General features: G+C 50.0%; 1 protein-coding gene across 1 annotated transcript; it reads right to left on the reverse strand.

The window, feature by feature from the left end:
- Positions 1-324: 324 nt before the first annotated feature.
- Positions 325-18,354, reverse strand: OXTR (oxytocin receptor). The gene is made up of 4 exons (XM_081071546.1): positions 18,268-18,354; positions 17,601-17,671; positions 16,386-17,433; positions 325-3,663 (listed from the first exon to the last, which is right to left on the reverse strand). The coding sequence occupies exons 3-4, from the start codon at positions 17,308-17,310 to the stop codon at positions 3,416-3,418; spliced, it is 1,173 nt and encodes a 390-aa protein (XP_080927672.1). The 5' UTR covers positions 17,311-17,433; positions 17,601-17,671; positions 18,268-18,354; the 3' UTR covers positions 325-3,415.
- Between the last annotated feature and the right edge of the window lie 746 nt (positions 18,355-19,100).

The raw sequence follows: 19,100 nt of genomic DNA on the forward strand, positions 1-19,100 counted from the left end.
TTTCAGGTGTACAAAACAATGTAATAGACATTTATCATTTATACCCCTCACAAAGTGATAACCCCTCTCCCGCAATCTACTACTCCTCTGACATCACATACAGCTGTTACATTTCCACTGTCTCCCTAATGAGACAAGTGTCCATCAGACACCCTACAAAATCTTTACAACATTATTGATTATATTTCCCAAACAGACTTTCGTATCCCTGTGTGGTTACCAATTGTGCTATCTACTCCCCTCACTGCCCCCTTATCCCCACCCCGCCCCGCCCATCTAGCAACCCTCAGTTTTTCCTCTATGTCTCTGAGACTGTTTCTGATTAGTTCGTTCATTTATTCTTTTCTTTAGATTCCACATATAAGTGAGATTATATGGTATTTGTCTTTCTCTGTCTGACTTATTTCACTTAGCATAATGTTCTCTAGGTCCATCCATATCGTTGCAAATGATAAGATTTCATTCTTCTTTATAGCTGCATAATACTCCATTGTATAAATGTACCACAGTTTCTTAATCCAGTCATCTACCATGGGCATTTTGGTTTTTTCCACATCTTGGCTATTATGTATAGTGCTGCAATAAACACAGGGGTGCATACATTTTTCCAAATTAGTGTTTTGGATTTCTCTGGATAGATACCTAGGAGTGGAGTTGCTCGTTCATAAGGTACTTTCATTTCCAGTTTTTTGAGATACCTCCATACTGATTTCCATCGTGGCTGTACCAATCTTCAATCGCACCAACAGTGCACAAGGGTTCCCTTTTCTCCACATCCTCACCAGCACTTGTTGTTTGTTGATTTATTGATGATAGCCATTCTGACTGCGGTAAGGTGATATCTCATTGTGGTTTTTATTTGCATTTCTCTAATGATTAGTGAAGTTGAGCATTTTTTCATATGTCTGTTTGCCATCAGTACGTCCTCTTTAGAAAAATGTCTCTTCATGTCCTCTGCCCATTTTTGAATTAGGTTCTTTGCTTTTTTTGGAGTTGAATTGAATGAGTCTTTTATAAATTTTGGATATTAATCCCTTATCAGCTATCTCATTGACAAATGTCTTCTCCCATCCAAAAGGAGGGAAGGCTCCCAAACACTTTTTATGAGGCCACTATCACCCTGATCCCAAAATCAGACAAAAACATTACAAAAAAATAAAACTACAGGCCGATATCCTTAATGAACATAGATGCAAAAATCCTCAACAAAATATTAGCGAACAGAATTCAGCAATACATTAAAAAGATGATCAAGTGGGGATTCATCCCTGGTGTAGAAGGGTGGTTCAACATCCGCAAATCAATTAATGTGATGCACCACATTAACAAAATGAAAAATAAAAATCATATGATCATATCAGTAGATGCACTAAAAGCATTTGACAAAATCCAGAAGCGATTTATGATAAAAACTCTTAAGAAAGTGGGAATAGAGGAACCATATCTCAACATAATAAAGGCCATATATGACAAATCCACAGCTAACATCATATTCAATGGGGAAAAGTTAAAACCATTCCCCCTAAGATCAGGAACAAGGCAAGGTTGCCCACTATCTCCACTTCTATTCAACATAGTGTTGGAAGTTCTAGCCACAGCAATCAGACAAGAAAAAGAAATAAAAGGCATCCGAATCGGTAAGGAGGAAGTAAAATTGTCATTATATGCAGATGACATGATACTATATAGAGAGAGAACCCTAAAGACTCCACCAAGAAACTATTAGCGCTGAGAGATGAATTTAGTCTTTTCACTTTCTTGACAGTGCCCTTGAAACTCAAAAGTTTTGTTTCCCATTTTTACGAGGTCTAGCTTATCTATTTTTCCTTTGCTGGTGCTTTTGAGTGTCATATCTAAGAAACAACTGCCTAATCCAAGATCACAAAGATTTATGCCTATGTTTTCTTCTAAGAGTTTCATAGTTCTAGCTCTTAAATGTAGGTCTTTGGTGCATTTTTAGTTAATTTTTGTATAGAGTGTGAGGTAGGGGTCCAACTTCATTCTTTTGCATGCCAGTTGTCCCAGCACCATTTCTTGAAAAGACTATCTTTCCTATTGAAGTCTCGTCATACTTGTCAAAAATCAATTGGCCAATAATGTAAGTGTTTATATCTGTACTCTCTCTATTCTATTCCATTGGTCTATATGTCTACCCTTATAGCAGTACCACACTCTTCTGACTACTGTAGCTTTGTAGTAAATTTTGAAAGCAGGAAGTGTGAATCCATCAACTTTGTTTTTCAAGGCTTATTTGGCTATTCTGGGTCCCTTGCATTTTTATATAAATTTTAGAATAAGCTTATTGATTTGTGCAAAGAAGCCATCTAGGATTTTCATAGGGATTGCACTGAATCTGTAGATCAGTTTGGATAGTATTATCATCTTAACAATATTTAAGTTTCTGACCCAAGAACACAGGATGTCTCTCCATTTATTTAAGTCTTCTTCAATTTATTCATTGATATTTTGTAGTTTTCAGGGTTATAAGTTTTGCGCTTCTTTTGTTAAATTTATTCCTATTTTTTCTTTCTGATACTATCATAAATGAAATTATTTAATTTCACTTTTATTGTTCTTTGCTAGTATAAAGGAATACAATTGAGTTTGTACATTGACCTTGTACTCTGTAACTTTGCTGAACTCATTTATTAGTTCTAATGGGTTTATGTGTGCGTGTGTGTATACATGGACTCCTTACAATTTTCTATATACAAAATCATGTCATCTGCAGTTTTACTTCTTTCTTCCCAATTTAGAAGGCCTTTTAGTATTTTTATTTCCTAATTACTTCTTAAATATTTGCTTCTTAAACATTTTCAACCCATTTTTAAGTTTGAATCGCTGCCTGTGCCAAATGGTCTCGTAAAGGAATCCGTGCTCCTAGGGCCACCCTCTGACAAGCTGGTACTCAGGGACGGTCCACTCAGAGGCAAATACACTCAGCAGTCAAAAGGATATGAGCACCACCTCCCATCTGTGGTCCCACTCCCACTCCTTACTCCGAGGTCAGGACACTAGGCTTCCACACTCAATTGCTCACCAATCCTACACTTAACTACTTTTCACAAGGTCCCAGAATAAAGGAGAAAAAAAGATGCTGGAGTGAAATTACAGGTTCAGGAAACAGGAACAACCCCATCCAGCAGCCAGGGGCAGCAGTGTCAGGGTAGCAGATGTACCTGTGGGGGCCCAGGGGAGATCCAGGGACTGTCTGATAGCTGTTACCCTATCATCTTCCCCCATGGAGACCACTTCTGCACCCTGTGTCAGAATTCCCCACCCCACTCAAGGTGCCCCAAGGCGTGGAAGGGTACAAACTGAAAGGTACCTTATATACATATGTACATGGCCACAAGGGGCGGACTGTCCACGTCACGTGACCCAAGCGGAGGGAGGCAGTCCCGCGCCAGGCCGGTCACACCGAGGATGGCTGTGTGCAGCTCCTCTGGCTGGAGCTGTGCTGGCTCAGAACAAAGGTGGACGAGTTACTCTTTTTGCTGACACTCGTCTCTCCCGGCCGGGGGCCCTTCAGGTAGCCGGAGGAGCAGCAGAGGAGGCGCTGCACCAGCTCGTGGAAGAGGTGGCCCGTGAAGAGCATGTAGATCCAGGGATTGCAGCAGCTGTTGAGGCTGGCCAGAAGCATGGCGATGATAAAAGCTGAGGCTGAAGAGAGAAAGGAGAACAGGGCATCACAACCGGAGCGTTAGCCATCATTAGCTGAGAGCTGCCTTTTCCAGGTATCAGGTGCTGGGCCACAGAATGGAGTACTAACGAGACAAAGTCTGCCTACCTTCCATATCCTTGCTGTGGAAGGTTGTGCCCTCAGCCTGCCCCTCCCCAGCCCACCCCCTGCCAAGCCCTCCCAGGCTCAGCCAGCCCTGGAATGCTCCTATCCTTTCTCACATCAAACAGGTCCCCACTGTGTGCTTCCATCAGCAGGAGCTGTCTGCCTCACTCACCCAGCAAGTGTCAAGTACCTACTGCTCAGAGTTGAAGGGTGCAGAGTCCAGAAACTGCCAGACCTCACTTGTATTCTAGCCTCACCAGGAGCAGATGACTTTAACTCCCCCAAAAGTGCTGTTTCCTAATCTCTACATGGGGATAACAGGAGTATGCCAACCTCATGGGAATGCTGCAAGGATTAAAGAGTGCCTGGTACTCAGTGAGTGCCCAATTCGTGGTGGCTGCCATCATAACCATGTGCCAGGCACCAGGTTAGGCATCAGGGACACAAAAATAAGATGAGTGGCACCATGAGGTGGCCACGACATGGTTCAGGTGGCCACACCAAGGAGGGGTGCAACTCTGAGAGTGAATCACGGCCAGCCCCACAGAAACCAGCATTTGAGCTGACACCTGTAGGATGCTCATGAATTTTCCAGGGAAGAAAGGGAGGAAGGGTCCCCTAGGCAGAAGGAATGGCACAGGCAGAGGCATGGTGGTGAGAAAACGGATGCTATCTTCACAGCTGAGAACACAGAAAGCATTTCTATGAAGACACCCCAAGAGCTTCAGCATGATAACAGACTTATACAGAAAAATAAAAGGTGACACTAAAATTATGTGAAGCACTGTGTAGAAGCCATTATACTGAGAATTTATTGAGTTTCAGGCAGAAGTCATGATCAGAAATCAACTTCAAGACATTGCTCGTCATAAACTTAAGCCTCAAGGGGGAAGAAAATTCCTAACCCCAAATACTTTTAAGTAGAAGGGGAAAAAAAATCTGGGTTTCTTTCAATGGACTTAAATTTGACAAACCTCAGCCATCTCCCACCAACAGAGGACAGGCCAGGCCTCCAGAAACTCGAGGAAAACAACAGACCTAAGAGTTCTGTTCACAACCACATTCTCATGAGTGAAGGCAACTGCAAGAAGGCTCGACAAATCCACTCATCTCCCATCTTTTCTGCACCAAGTTATCAAAAAATAACTCCAGAATTCAGAAGCGAAATCCAGGAAAGGATTTTTCACGGGGATGTTGGAGTTGCAAGAGCTAGATGGTCCATGCAGAGCGCAGAGATGCAGAGTACAAAGTCTCCGAGCGCCAAAGGGAGAATGGCGGTTGTTTGTGAGATGAATTCAGTGGTTCTCAAAGTGGGGTCTCCAGATCATCTGGGAACCTGTTGGAAATGCAGGTTCTCAGGCCCCACCTGAAAACTACTGAATCGGACTCCTGGGGGCAAGGGTCAGCGATTTGTTATCAACAGCCCTCCATCGGCTTCTGATACACAGCAAGTTTAAGAACCACTGGTCTAACTACTTGGTGCACCTGGAACTGAAGCAAGCTACAAAAGACCAAAAAAACACAAAATCTTGCAAAAGAAAAAGCTTAGGGAGATCTAATCCTTAGATTAAAATAATTTTTAAAAAGAAGAAAGGAAGAGAAAACCCCTTAAAAAGCCATTAATATTGAATTCCTCTTTCTATATAACAGAATGAAAAATATATATATTTGCTTTGATTTCCATGGGTGAGAAGATGAATTTAAGTTTAGAAATTCTGGTGAAATAGCATCAAGACTAAGAATAGAATGTATTCAACATCATAATTAAACATATATAATGAAAGACAAAATCAACACACGAAAGTCAAAATTTTAAAAGGCATCGAAAAGAAAACCATCAGACACAAAGGGAAGCACGTAGGCGTGTACGGCTCTGAAATGGGATAGAAGGAAATATCAGGAATGAAGTTCACGCTTGGACGGAAAGGCACTGTTTTACCAAGCTGTGCAGAGTCACATGGTGTAATCTTAGCTGTTCATTTAAGCTCCTTGCCTCACTCTTTACATTTGGATCTTTTCAAATGTGTATATCTCCTTCAGAAATATCACCAACAAAAAGGAAACAGTTAATGAATTCCCGAGTGGCCACCGGCTGCGTGGGAGGAGCTGGGGCCACAGCCGACACCTCTGCCTCCACCTGGTGGCCACAGACACGAATGACCGGCCTAGCCTGGCTCCTGGGGCATGGATGACCCTCTCTAAGCTGAACCTGCTCACATCAAGTTACCAATGCTGAGGGCACATTTGGACATTTGGACTTCTTTTTTATTTTTATTTTTTTTGCACATACCCTAATCAACCAAGACACGACTCTACAGCCGTGGAATTTCAAGCCATCAACAGGAAGGAGAGCTATTTGGGAATAAAAATACAAGGGCTTTGGAGGATGAACGGTAGACTGGGGGTTGGGAAAGGGAAGTTTCACAGAGAAGAGACTGGAAAGAGCCAGGCTGAGGAGAACCTTGAATCTAGGCTGAGTCTGAACTTTAATCGGTAGGTAATGGGGAGCCATTGATGGTCTCTGGGCGGAGAGGAGCTTCACCGCACCTGCTCTCTGCACTTACCATATGTTGTCTAGGGCACAACACTGCCCTTTCTGGTGGCTAGAAAGGCTTCATAGGACTGCACACGAGCAGGAATAGAACAAAGCATGCAAAATATTGTCCTTGCATTTCATGACGATGTTTTCAGGGAGCACATGACAATGCAGCAATGTTGCCCATTGGAACCACCACTCAAGTTTGCACAGGACAGTTTTCAAAGCAGCCTTATCCCCATTTAATGGATGAAGAAAGTGAAGCTCAGAGAAGGGAAGTAACCTCAAGGACACGCAGCAAGTCACCCTATGTTCCTACCTGAAAGTAATGAAGTCTGATTCCTCTTAAAGCTAGGTCTCCATTTACACGTCAGGTGGGTTCCAGTTGGTTCCTCCCCTTCCCAACACAAAGACACAGGCTGTCCAGGCAGTTGACCTCATGGCGTGATTTGAAGGACAGAGTCAGAGAGCAACTTCCCTGTTCCCACCACAGACGGAGGCCCCCTCGGACGCTAGGCACTGCCTACTCCCCAGAGATGGTCTTTTAAAAGCCAAGTGTATCTGGGAGGGGAAACACATTGCCTCCCATCAGATCACCACCCTTCCTGGCAGAAGTTTCTCCTGGTGTAGCCTAGGGGCCAGCAAACTACAGCCCACAGCCAAACCCGGCCCGCAGCTTGTTGTTGTACATAAAGTTTTATTGGAACACAGTCATACCCATTTGTTCACATACTGCCTATGGCAGCTTTCGCATTACAAGGGCAATGCTGAGTACATGCTGCAGAGACCTTATACCCCGTGAGCCTAAAATATTTATTGCTTGGCCTTTTACAGAAAATGTTAGCCAATCCCTGATGCCTATACGAGGGGCAGATATTAAAAAACCTGGGAAAGGGCTCAGCAAGGGGAGGGGCAGACCCACAGGGGACGCTCAGCCCACCTCTCCCCACATTACCGGGAGCATAACTTTGCTTTCGAGTTACCCTAGCCTGGGAACAAATCCTGATTCTCCCGCTTTGCACATGTGTGTTTTTGGACAAATCACCAAAACCCCCTTAACCTCAGTTTCTCCATCTGTGAAATTGGAATAATGAAAAGCACTTCTTTATAGAAGAGTTGCCAAGTTGAATTGGACAGGATGCCAAGCACTCACCGTGACTCTGGCACAGTGACAGTAAACACTTAGTAAAGCTTAGCTACTGTCATTCTTACTATAAAGATGTGTACGTGCTCAATAAATGTTACTTTTCTTATTAACAACAGGGTTTGCACCAACACACGTGAAACAACGGGAGAGGCTGCTCCCGGGGCCGGGCTGTGTCTTGGAATCTGAGGCAGCCAAGGTGGGACCCCAGGACCCGGTGGCTGGGCTTCTGGAAGCAGAACCACCATATGGCAGTGTTTGTCCCGTGTGGCTCCTGGGCCAGACTGTGTGGCCACGGTCAGCTTATACACAGATTCCTGTGCTGCCTCCAAAGGCCCCACCACCCGTGTAGCCTGCAGAGCTGATGCACCTTCTTAGCCAGCTTGTAATTTCCTGATGGGTTTAAACAGACTGAAACAATGGGCCATCTTGGGGAAGGGCAAGGGGGATGTCTGGGCTCCACAAGTCAAAGGTGGGGTGAAACAATGAGTCAGCATTAGCTAAGAACGCTCTTGGCTTATTCCATATTACTTGGGGTCCTGGGAATATCTGACGTTACCATTCAGATTTCAGTACTAAGATCTGCTTGGGCTCCCACAGGAGCCTAGATATTCTAGCTGGGAAAAGCTACTGACTCTCCACGCTGCAAAAACCGTCCTCTCTTTCTGCTCACCTCTATTCCAGCTGGAAGTTCTGGGGCCCTGCCACCTTCCTGATTCTTGTACACTGAAATCCTCACCATGCTGCTTATCTTTGCTCAACACACGCCCACCCACTGGGCAGCTGTTGTCCGGCACTGACTGGAAAGGTGAATTACAGTAGCCTCACGAGGAGTCCAGCAGGTCCGTGGTGGATGTTCGGGTGGCCACGCCCAGGTCTCCTTGGGAGCAGGCGCTCCTCCCCCAGCCTGCCCAGAGCTGGCTGGAAACACTCACAGATGAGCTCCTCTCAAGGCACTGCCTTTGTCCCAGGGAAGCCACATCCAGTGACTGCTCCATGAAGAGGTACACAGGCTGCCTCTTTGTCTCAATCCAGGGTCATCCTGGACCCGTCTTTGAAGGGTCATTCCAGCTCCCAAACTCTCCCTGAGACTGGTCCCCAGCCACACTTTCCACAAAGCAGAGCGAGGATGAAGTCAGTGCGGAGAAAAGGAAGATCTGATGTCAAAATGCATCCCACTCGGAAGCCAGTGCCCCCTCTGGGGACGGTGGAGCCATTCATGGAGGGTCCCAGCAGAGCCCTGGGGGGGGGGGGGAGCCAGGAACACAGGATTCAGACCCACAGCTTCCCACCCCATCATTCCCTGAGCCACGTCCACTGCCTGAGCCTTGTCATCCTTATCTGTAAAATGGAGGGAACACTCACAAGGACTTTGAGAAAATTTGGGGGAAATCATATGACAGGGCTTTGTAAAAGGCAAAGTGTTTATTCAAATGGTTAGCATTATTATTATTAACAGATACAAGATATGATCAACTGAATAATTTTTTAAGCTCTGGGGACTCTTGATCCCAGGTCTGTTAAAGAAACTGCTCTATGCCATTTTTTCCATGACTTCAAAAATCAAAATAAATAAATAAATAAATAAATAAATAAATAAATAAATAAATAAAATAAGAAAACACAGAGCCCTGAGATTGGGTTATGTGACACCAAAGGAACTCAATAAATAGTCCATTTTGGAAAAACTTACTCTGCCAGTGACATAAGAAACCCAAAAGGGAAGATGGTAGCAACCCTGGGGAGAGCTGGGGTTCAGGGTCTCCATGGGGAGAGCTATTCTAATCATGTTTCCTCCACTCGCTCCCCCATAAAAAGAACACATTTCCCCCAGGACAAGCCCGGAGTCCCTGCCCCGAAGGGAGGGCGACTGGATGGGGCTGGTCCAGGGGTTGGCCCTCACACCTGCCTAGCTTCCAGCTCAGGACAAAGAGAAGGAGGACGAGGCAGTGGGAGAGGAGGAAATGAGATGTTCACGGAATCCTTTCATGCTGCTCTACTCCGTGCCAGCCACCTTCCCGCCCTGGGGACCTGCCCTCAGGGATTTACAGACAGGTTGGGAAGAGAAGTACGTACAAGACAGGTAGTCCATTATACAGGATGGTGCAGCATTTGGGGACAGGCTGCTGGGCCCAACGCTGGGGAACCACAGGTGATCTTCAAGGTGGGGAGGGGTTCCTCCATGCCAAGCATGGGCAGATATGGCCATCCACCAATAGTAGATGTCCCCTGCAATTTTATCCCCAGCATACAGAAATAACTCTGTATTCCACTCAGCACCATGATTCATGGAGGGGTCGGAGGCCAAGGGCCGCTCCAGGATGGAATGCCCAAGCCTTCCATCCGCCCACCAGCCTGGCTTTACTTAAGCCCCAAGAACTCCCCTGTTCAGATTTCCCGGCACTCCCTCCACCCACCCAAATTTCCCGGCACTCCTTCTGTCGTGGTAGGCCCAAATTAGCCCAGAACAGCTGACATGCAGCTGCCCAAGGCCTCCTCTGGGCTGTGTTGCTCCTGAGGCGTTTCTCGTACAACTCACAGGCATCTGGTGCACCTGACATGTCTCATCTGAAGCAAATCAAGCTCATCAACTTTTTTCTTACAAGTGGCCCTCACGCCAGAAACCAGTCATTGGTTCAAGGCCTCCCCCGGCCCCAGGGGATCAGGAACTCAGGTCTAAGTTCCTTATTCCTGTGTAGGAATTTGGAGGTCAGAGCTAAAGAAGGACTTTTCTTTTTAAATGTACATGTACAAGATTGAATACTCATGTGTATTACAAAGTGCCTTCTTTGAAAAGACTACAATTTTACAACATTGAAATCATTCTAAAAATCACAAGTGTGCGATCACTCCATGTATCATAAGGTAAGGATTAAGAGCCACAGAGTGTGCTACAGAGAGTTAAATGGGCTCCTATTATGTTGGGGACGTGTTGGGCTCACTGGGCTGGACCTAAGGAATAACTGCATTCTGGAAGCAGAAGAGCCAGGGTCTTTTTGCAAATGACCAGGCCTTCTCTACCTTGCAGGGATGTCTTTGCCTTTTCCCTGTGTGCAAAGGCAAACCGCACATTTTGGGAAAAAGGATATTAAAGACTTACTGCTCAATATGTAGTCAATGGGCCAGCTGCCTGGTCATTGCAGAGGCGGTATCCAGATGCTTGCTAAAAACGCAAACTCTTGGGACACCACCCAGGTGTCCTGAATCAGAATCTGCATTTTAACAAGATTTCCCACATGACTTTTGTGCACACTGAAGTTTGAGAAGTAGCTTTCCAATAGAGGGAAAGATAATAAAGTAACTGTCCAGTGATCTCAACATGAAATATACACCAGCTTCTTTGCATAGCCAGCTCCTACTCATCCTTCAAAACCCTTTTGAAATGTTGCTTCCTCTCTGAAACCCCCGATTTTATTTTTCCCCAGAGAGACATAATCAATGATTCCCTCTTGGGGCACGCACAGTACTTGATAAATAACTATTACTCTTATAGAATCATCACTTCACATTGTCATTATTTATATTTACAACCTGTGGCTGGGGACTGTATCTCCTTTGTGGCTCTGTGGCTAACTAGCAGAAACTAGAAAGTAGGAAAAGGGACGGAACCAAACTGAAGCATGAAATTAGCAGACAGAAATCCTGATAAATCCGCCCCCTCCACTAGCACCTTGGAAAGGCAAAAAGACAATTTCCCTGCTTGACCACAGGAGACAGCCTCCTAACAAGATGCAATTCCCTCTAGGAAAATTAAGTTCAAAGTTAGATATCAAGGTCAGCCAGAGACAGAGAAAGAAGCAGAATGAGCAAGAGTGACCATTCCAATGTGAGGCCTGGGCCCTGGAGGGCAGAAGCCTGTGGTACTGGAGCATCTGAAAAATGGGTAGGAAGTGCCAGCTTCTGGCAGAGAACACGGGGAGGCTCTGGCAGAGTCTGCGCCTCAGTGGCCAAGAATCAGGATCACAAGAATCAGGGGCTCGGGCGGTGAAGACCACCTGGTTACACCCCACCCCTGCCCACCCCTCATGCAAGGGGTCCCTTGGGTTTCCGAAACCCAGAGCTAGAACCTCCCCCACCTCACCCCCTGCTGTCTCCTCCAGGTGTGGCCTAAGTTTCTCTACTTCTCCACAATCTTGTTCTCAGCGTCACTGGGCTTGCCACCAGCCCCTCTGCTAAAACCCTGCTCCTCAGCTCAAAACGATTCCCACCTCAACGGCCCTGACTTACCCCCCAGGATGCTGACCCATCTTGCAATTTCGCTCTCTATTTTTAAAGCGAACATTTATTGAGCACTCACTATAATATATGCCAGGCACTGCGCCACTGGCACAGTCCACGCTCCCTGCAACCTAAGCCCTATTTTTAACACCAGGAAACTGAGCTCTGAGCAGGTTTAGTCAACTGCCCAGGGTCACTGCTGCTCCTCCATCTGGCTATCCCTTGGGACATCAGACTCCCCCACTCACCAGCCTGACAGAAACTGGGGATGTCCCTCCGGAGGGACTGGGAAGCTCATTTTCACGTGGGGGAACACTTAAAACCAGGCCTCCTGTACATTTCAAACTTTACTCTTGGTAGATGGTTGGTTGCCCCCAGTGAATGGGGCACTCACTTATTCACCAGGTAGGCAGTTCTACTGCTGGAGAGCCGCAATCCTAAGAATGCAAACCAGACTTGTAACAGTCAGAACAGGGGGAAGGGAGGAGAACAGTGATACTGATGAGGTGGCCCCCACTGCCACAGGTCATACCATGTCCTCCTCCTAACACCTCCATGAGTAGGCTTTGCTATCTTCTCTATACACAGGAGGAAGCTGAGCCTCAGAGAGGTGAAACAACTTGCTCGGGGACACACAGGAATAAATGACGGAGCAGGCTCCCAGCACTGGCCAATTGTGTGGCTCTCTCCTCGCACGCATGTTCTAGGGTCTGCAGTGCCGCCCTCTGTCTGGGCCCCTGCAGTGGAGGGCCCAGCCCTGTTCTCCGAGCATTTTCTTGCTCCCATGGAAATCAACAATTGAACTTGGAGACAATCTGAAAGATAAATATGGCTCATCTACAAAGAATGAGATTTTTTTTTTTTTTAAATTCAAAAGCTTCTCTAGCTCCTGGGAACCTGAGAGTGGCGATTAGACAAGAGCCACACTTACTGCTTGGTGGGTACAGGCAGCACACCCACCCCATCTGCCAACCAGTCACCTCCTCTCTGATCTCTGCCCACTGGGCAGGGCATTTCACAAGGCACACGCTTGAAGGGGGTAATTGAAGACAGAAACTCAAAACCAGCTCCACCACACACATCCAGCACCCACTGAACCCCGGAAACACAAACACACCCCTCCCCACCCCCTCCCACAGAACTAGCCCAGGGCTGGAGTTCTTGGGACCAGCAGCAAAGCACATTTCACTGAGTTCAAGGAAAGAGGTAGGTGGCAAATCTTTGGAATTTGATTCTGAAGGCTACATGTGGGGCTTCTCAAAACCTGCATGGGTGTGTGGTCTCAGGCCTCCTTCTACCGTCTTACCAGTCTCCCCAAATCAGAGCTCCAACAGCATGTGGCTGCTTTGAAGTGTGTGTGGGGGGGGGAGGGGGGTTCATTCAATTACCACAATGCTCCTCTTCCTTTTTTCTTCTGCACAATGGAAATACTGGAGTTGCAAGTTTTCCTCTCTGTTTTGTCTCTTCTGAAAAGGAAGCTCCATGTAAAGCTCACCTCCACGCAGAGTGCCTTTATTTTTATTATTTCTGTTACTACAGTATTACAATTTTTCTTATTCCTTTTCTGCTCCTACATCTAAGTTTCCTTATATCTACTTCATCTCACTGCAGTACATGAATCGTAAGTATCCCACCTCAAATTACTCTTTGGAACAAGGTGAGCTCTAAAGCCACGAAGGCAGCTCTTGGGGTGCGAGGGGAGAAAGTCGGTCAAGGGAGAGATGCCAAAGGGGTAACTGGGTTTCAAGAGAACACCAGAGAGCGAACCCTAATGGAGGCAGGGACTTGGTGTTCTGTGAGGCGCCACGAGGCCAAGCCTAGCTGAATTTCTGCATCCACTGTTAACCCCTGATCTGTAGCTAGTGGTGAAGGAACTTCTCCTTTTGTTCTTCCGCCGGTTTTCATGATGAAGCTACTGGCAGGCAGAGATCCCACGTCTGCCCTTCTCCTGCCTCATTCTGAGCCCATCTGCCCTGGGGCTCCCCTGAAGAATGCTAATGTCACGCTGTTTCCAAGGGCTCCCTGACCTTCCAGGCTCCATTCCCCAGGAGATGAGCAGAGCCAGGGGCCCTGGTCTGGATATTGTGCGCCTCTTGAAAAGTCCCTCCCTCTTGGAGAGGAAAGTGGGGGCTGTGCATTAATTTCACTTTGCTGATCAACATCTCCTGAATAGCTCAAATGTGTCTCTCTTTTATCCTTCCTTTCCTTAACATTTGTTGATAGCCTCTCGAATGAGTCATGTCTCCAAGGTGATTGTAAACACCATCATTTCCGATAGCCCAGCCTGCTACTTGCAATTGTCCAGATTAATGCCAAGTGGGCACAGGGCATGTTCTGGCTGAGCCCACGTCCACTCGGAACCCTGTGCGTCTGGGCCAGGCTGGTGGCCAGAGCCCAAGTCCCCCGTGCTCTTGGGCCTCTCACATGTGGGTTGGGCATCTGCTCCTGGCAACACCCTGGGAGTGGCAAGGGGGTGCTGGCATCACAGTCATGAATGCCATGGTCTGCATTTGTACTCTTCTCGGAGCACCCAAGACAGAAGGCTCAGGAGAACCAGGAGGACCTGGGTTTTTCACGTGATGCCCAGCCTTTCCTCTGAACTAGGAAAAAGGAGCAAATGGAAGGAAGACCTGATGTTCCTACAGTCCATTTCTTTCCCTGCTCCTGGAGCCTGAGCAGGAGCTCATCTCCACTGAAGGCCTCGCTCCAGGAAATCCTCATGGGACCGTATGTACCCCAAAGGCCTCTGGCCCCCACTTTATGTGGCAGCACTCTCTTCTTTCTCTCTTTCCTGTGTCTTGTTTTGAAGACAGAGAAACAAATTGTTTGATGCACTTTTAAAGTGTAGAAAAGATCTCCTCTTCACTGACTGATTATGACGTGGTTGCCCCCATGCTCTCAATCTTGAAGGAGGAAAGTGAGAAAGAGGAGAGCAGGTGAGGGGATGGCCAACGGGAAGTCCTATGAGGAGGGGGCTGTGGGAAAGAAGGAGGAAGAAAACTGAAGGGGCGAGGTCAGGGAGCCCTAAAGAGAGAGCAGTCAGATTACCTGCAGAATGTATACACTGAATGCTGGATGTCCTCACAGTAAGACACTAAGGGTCAAGGAGAAGAGGGGACTCCTCGCCAAAGTCCCAGCGCTAGTAAGGGCTGGAGGGAGGACTAGATCCCAGGTCTCCCCAATACCTGCTCTAAGGGAATGTCAGTCTCGTTTCCTCAAGTGCTGATGTTTGAGCTCCTCAAGACCTGGTCTGGCCTCTTCAGAGCCTGCGCAGGAAACAAGGGTAGCCTGATGCCTTACTGACAATCCCTCACTGCTGGCTTTTGCCCAGCCCACCTCCATAACTGTGTGCCTCTCATAAGAAACCTGGTGCAGGAAGAAATGCGGGGACAGGAACCCCCAGCTCTAGGGCCTGCTTTGCCTCTGATCTGCTGTGTGACCTGGAGCAAGTACCTGCTTCTCTGAAGAGATCCCTGAACGTCCTCTGCCAGGTGTGACAGGGCAGCACGATGAAGCCAGGCTGGCTTTGCTGAGTCCTCATAGCGGGACTGCCATACCGCAGGTGCTCAATAACTACTTCATGACAACTGCCCTAGCCACTAACGCAAACCCTAGGCTAACTGGGAGGGGCAGGAAAGCCAGGAGTCTGTGGTTTCAGGAGGAGAGCAAAGCAAAGTGACCGGCTGAATGTTGGAGGATGGCTGTGTTTGCAACCGTGGCAGAAATTACGATTCTATCCGGAAATGGGACATGTATGCTGCTGTCTCAAAGGCAGATAGGGGGAAAGCAAACCCCGTGGTCTCTCCTTACAAGCATTTGAGTGCCTGGCATCCCAGTGCAGTGTTATCTGCTTACAAAAAGGTGTAAGTCATTCACCACCACTGATTACCCCTCCTGCTCTCTGCAAACTGTGGCCAATGAAGCCGGAACTGCCTGCAGCTCTCAGAGGCCAGCGCCAGCTACAAGCCCCAAACCCCGCAGCGACCGCACTCACTGCTTCCCCAAGTGTCTCTCCACAGACCACTCCATCCTCTCCTGTCCTCTCCTACTACTCTCCCCGACACCAGCCCAGCTTGGATAATGGCCCCGGTCACTCTCAACCCGCCTCCGCCTCCTCCAACCTGGATGGAGAGTTCCCCGACCTTTGCCAATCACCCAAACCTCCGGGGCAAATCGGAAAGTTTACTTCCCGGCTCCTTCCCCTTCTCCCACAGCCCAGCGGGAGCGCCAGCCCCCACGACTGCCTGCTGTCCCCCTGAGATACCTTTCTACCACCTCCACCAGACCAGGGTTCAGGGACTCATCTTCATCCCCCGCCCAGCACCTTCTCAGCGCTTGGGTGGACGAACCGAATCGCCCACCTCCTGCTGCCCTTGGCCAAACCAGACCGCGTGGGTTCAGGCTAAGCTGGACTTCAAGAGGAAATTCAACGTAAAGTGAACTTAAGGTGGACAGGAGCCTGAGCCTGGGCGAGGGTTGGAAAGTTACCTTGGACACTCGCTCATCATGCGGCAAAGTTAAGTCACGTGAACCTCGTTTCCTCGTTTGCAGTAAGGCACCAACCGTGCACCGCCAGTGCTCTGCGCTCCGCAGGAGTCCCACCCCGCTTCCCCGGCCGGAGGCCCCAGCCCCCGGCCGCGCGGAGGCAGCAGAACCAGGCCCGCCCCGCCGCGCTCCTCCCCGGCTCCGGCCCGCGCTACCTTCCTTGGGCGCATTGGCGTCCCAGACGCTCCACATCTGCACGAAGAAGAAGGGCGTCCAGCATACGATGAAGGCCAGCACGATGATGAAGGTCATCTTGACCGTGCGGATCTTGGCCTTGGAGATGAGCTTGACGCTGCTCACGCGTGCCAGGGCCGCGCGCTCCCCGCTGCTCGCCGCCGCGCTCTGGGGCCCCCCGGCCGCCGCCGCCGCCGCCGCCGTCTTGAGCCGAAAGTTCTGCCAGATCTTGAAGCTGATGAGGCCGTAGCAGGCGGCGAGCACGATGACCGGCACGATGTAGACGGCGAGCGTGATCCACGTGATGTAGGCCTTGGGCCCCCAGGGCTGGATGAAGACGGCCCAGCAATCGAAGACGCCGTCAGCCACCTCGCGCAGCGAGAAGATGTGCACCTGGGGCGCGCTGGCCACCAGGCAGCCCAGCCAGGTGGCCAGCACGGCCAGGCGGTCGGCGCGGCGGCGCAGGGCGCGCAGCGGCTGGCAGATGGCCAGGCAGCGGTCCAGCGACATGAGCAGCAGCAAGTAGGTGGAGGCGAACATACCCACCACCTGCAGATACTTGACCAGGCGGCACAGCAGGTCGGGTCCGTAGAAGCGGAAAGTGATGTCCCACAGCAGCTGCGGCAATACCTGGAACACGGCCACCACCAGGTCGGCGATGCTCAGGTGCTTCATGAAGAAGAAGAGGCGCGAGTACTTGTGGCGCGTGGTGCGCAGCGCCAGCAGCACGCACGCGTTGCCGCTCAGCGCCAGGAACAGGATGAGGCACAGCACGGCCACCTCCACGCGCGCCAGGGCCTCGTTGCGCTGCGGCGGCCCGGCGGTGCGGTTGCCCTCGGCCCCTGGCGGCGCCGCGCTCCCATTGGCCGCCTCCGCGCTCCAGTTGGCCGCAAGCGCGCCCTCCATGACCGTGGCCGCCGTGGTGCTCCCCTGGCCTGGACGCCCGGTGAGACGGGGAGCGACGGGGCTGGGCCGGACGGAGCGGCTCCCCTCCCGGAGACTCCGCGGACCTGTCTGCCGGGTGGGGCCCTGAAACAAACCCCCGGGGCCTTGAAAAGACCGCCGCGTTTCCCTCCCGACGCAAGCGCCGCCCAGCTGTCCTCTTCCCAGGAACCCCAGATAATCGGGGACTCGCGGCACAACTGCTGGCCCCGGGGTTGCTCAGCCGCCACCCTAGAAACCCCCGTTTGAGGTACCTCCTCTGAGCCACGGAAATGTGCGCGAATCGACCGGACGGCCAGGTCCCTGGGATATTCAGTCACTTGCACTGAAGGAGAGGGGAGAGCCACCATCAGCCACTTTCCTCCGGGGCTGGGACTCCTAAACCAGCCGCCTTCCCCGGGGGCCTGCAAACTAGCTACCCACCCGCCCCCAGGACGCCCGGCATCCCGCCTCCCGCGAGTCCCCCAAACCAGTCACCTTTCCTAGCTAATGCTACTCCACTTACTTCCCCCGGAGATCCCCAACAGCCCCTACCTGGGAAAGCCCAGCTCAGGACCATCCTCCAACCAACCTCCTGCTTCTAAGACACTCGGCTGTCCCCCCGCCCCGAATTTCCACAGCAGCTTCTTCCCCCATAACCCCAGTCCAGCGGTCCCTCCAAGGAATCCCTGCCTCAATCCCTAACCCCAGGATACCCAGGCGCCGTTCCCAAGCCCTCTCCCTGCGGGGATCCTCCCCAGCCCAGCCGCCTGGAAGCTTTAGGAATCCCACGCGCGTCCCCCCACCCCACTCATCGTGAGCCGGGGCACCCGGGGCGCCTCCAGGAACCAGAGGCTCGAGGCACTCCAGCACTTCCACTTGGGGCCCCATGACCCCATCAGTCCCAGCCATCCCATCCACCGGTGGGCAGGACCCAGCTACCTGCACGGTGTCCACCGACTGGACCAAAGTTGGCTCCGCGGGGAAGTTGCACGGTGGCGGAAGGCTCCTTCCAAGATGCCTGCGCTCCCGTCCCAGGTTGGGATGGCTGCTGTTGGAACCCAATCTGACACTATGCTGAAGTCTCGAACTCGAGCTTCGGCTGAATCCCCCTCGTCCGCAGCCCGGCTGGCGGCTGGATAGGGACAGAAGGCGAGCGAGGGGCGCCGCCGAGGCTGTGCGCGCGGACAGCGTCAGCCTGCGGCGCTGTCTGCCCGGGGCCCGCTTTTCTGCCGCGGGTGGTGGGCTGCACCACCACAGGAACCCTCTGGGGGGCGCAGGAGGTCTGCAGCGCCGCCCCCCGCAGAGCCAGGTTAACTCGCCGGCCTGGGCCTCTGAGCCGTAACACACAGGCTTGTTTCACAGCGGCTTAAAACTGCAGGAGGGAAGGAGCTCGTAAATAACCCGCGTGGTTTCTTCCTTTCTTGGTTTAGAAACTCCAGACTCTCAGGCAATGGGAGGCTTGAACAGCAGTGTTTCCTCTGCGTAGATGGTGATGAAGTTATACAAGCATTTAACTGATATTTCCCAAATATCAGGTTAATTTTAGCGGGTTTTTTTTTTTTGTCTTTTGTTTTTTGTTTTTTGTTTTTGGGTTTTTTTTTTCAATCCCAGGAGTTTATGTGGTGGATTTAGCAGTGAATTCAAGTAAGTCCTTGCTTTGGAATACTTGTGTTCATATTCCCATTCATGAGGAATTAGAAATGCCTTCTGTTCTAATCAGCACGGAGAGAGGTCTTCAGTACTTAGGTAGCTTTAGAAGATCTCAAGGGAAA

This window comes from Rhinolophus hipposideros, assembly GCF_964194185.1.
Source record: "Rhinolophus hipposideros genome assembly, chromosome: 14".
Classification (NCBI taxonomy): Eukaryota; Metazoa; Chordata; class Mammalia; order Chiroptera; family Rhinolophidae; genus Rhinolophus; species Rhinolophus hipposideros.

Coding starts and splice junctions, on each gene's coding strand:
- OXTR (XM_081071546.1), bottom strand. CDS start 17,310: ATGGAGGGCGCGCTTGCGGCCAACTGGAGCGCGGAGGCGGCCAATGGG. Junction 3,664..16,385: donor CGCCAATGCGCCCAAGGAAG/GTAGCGCGGGCC, acceptor TTCTCTCTTCAG/CCTCAGCTTTTATCATCGCC.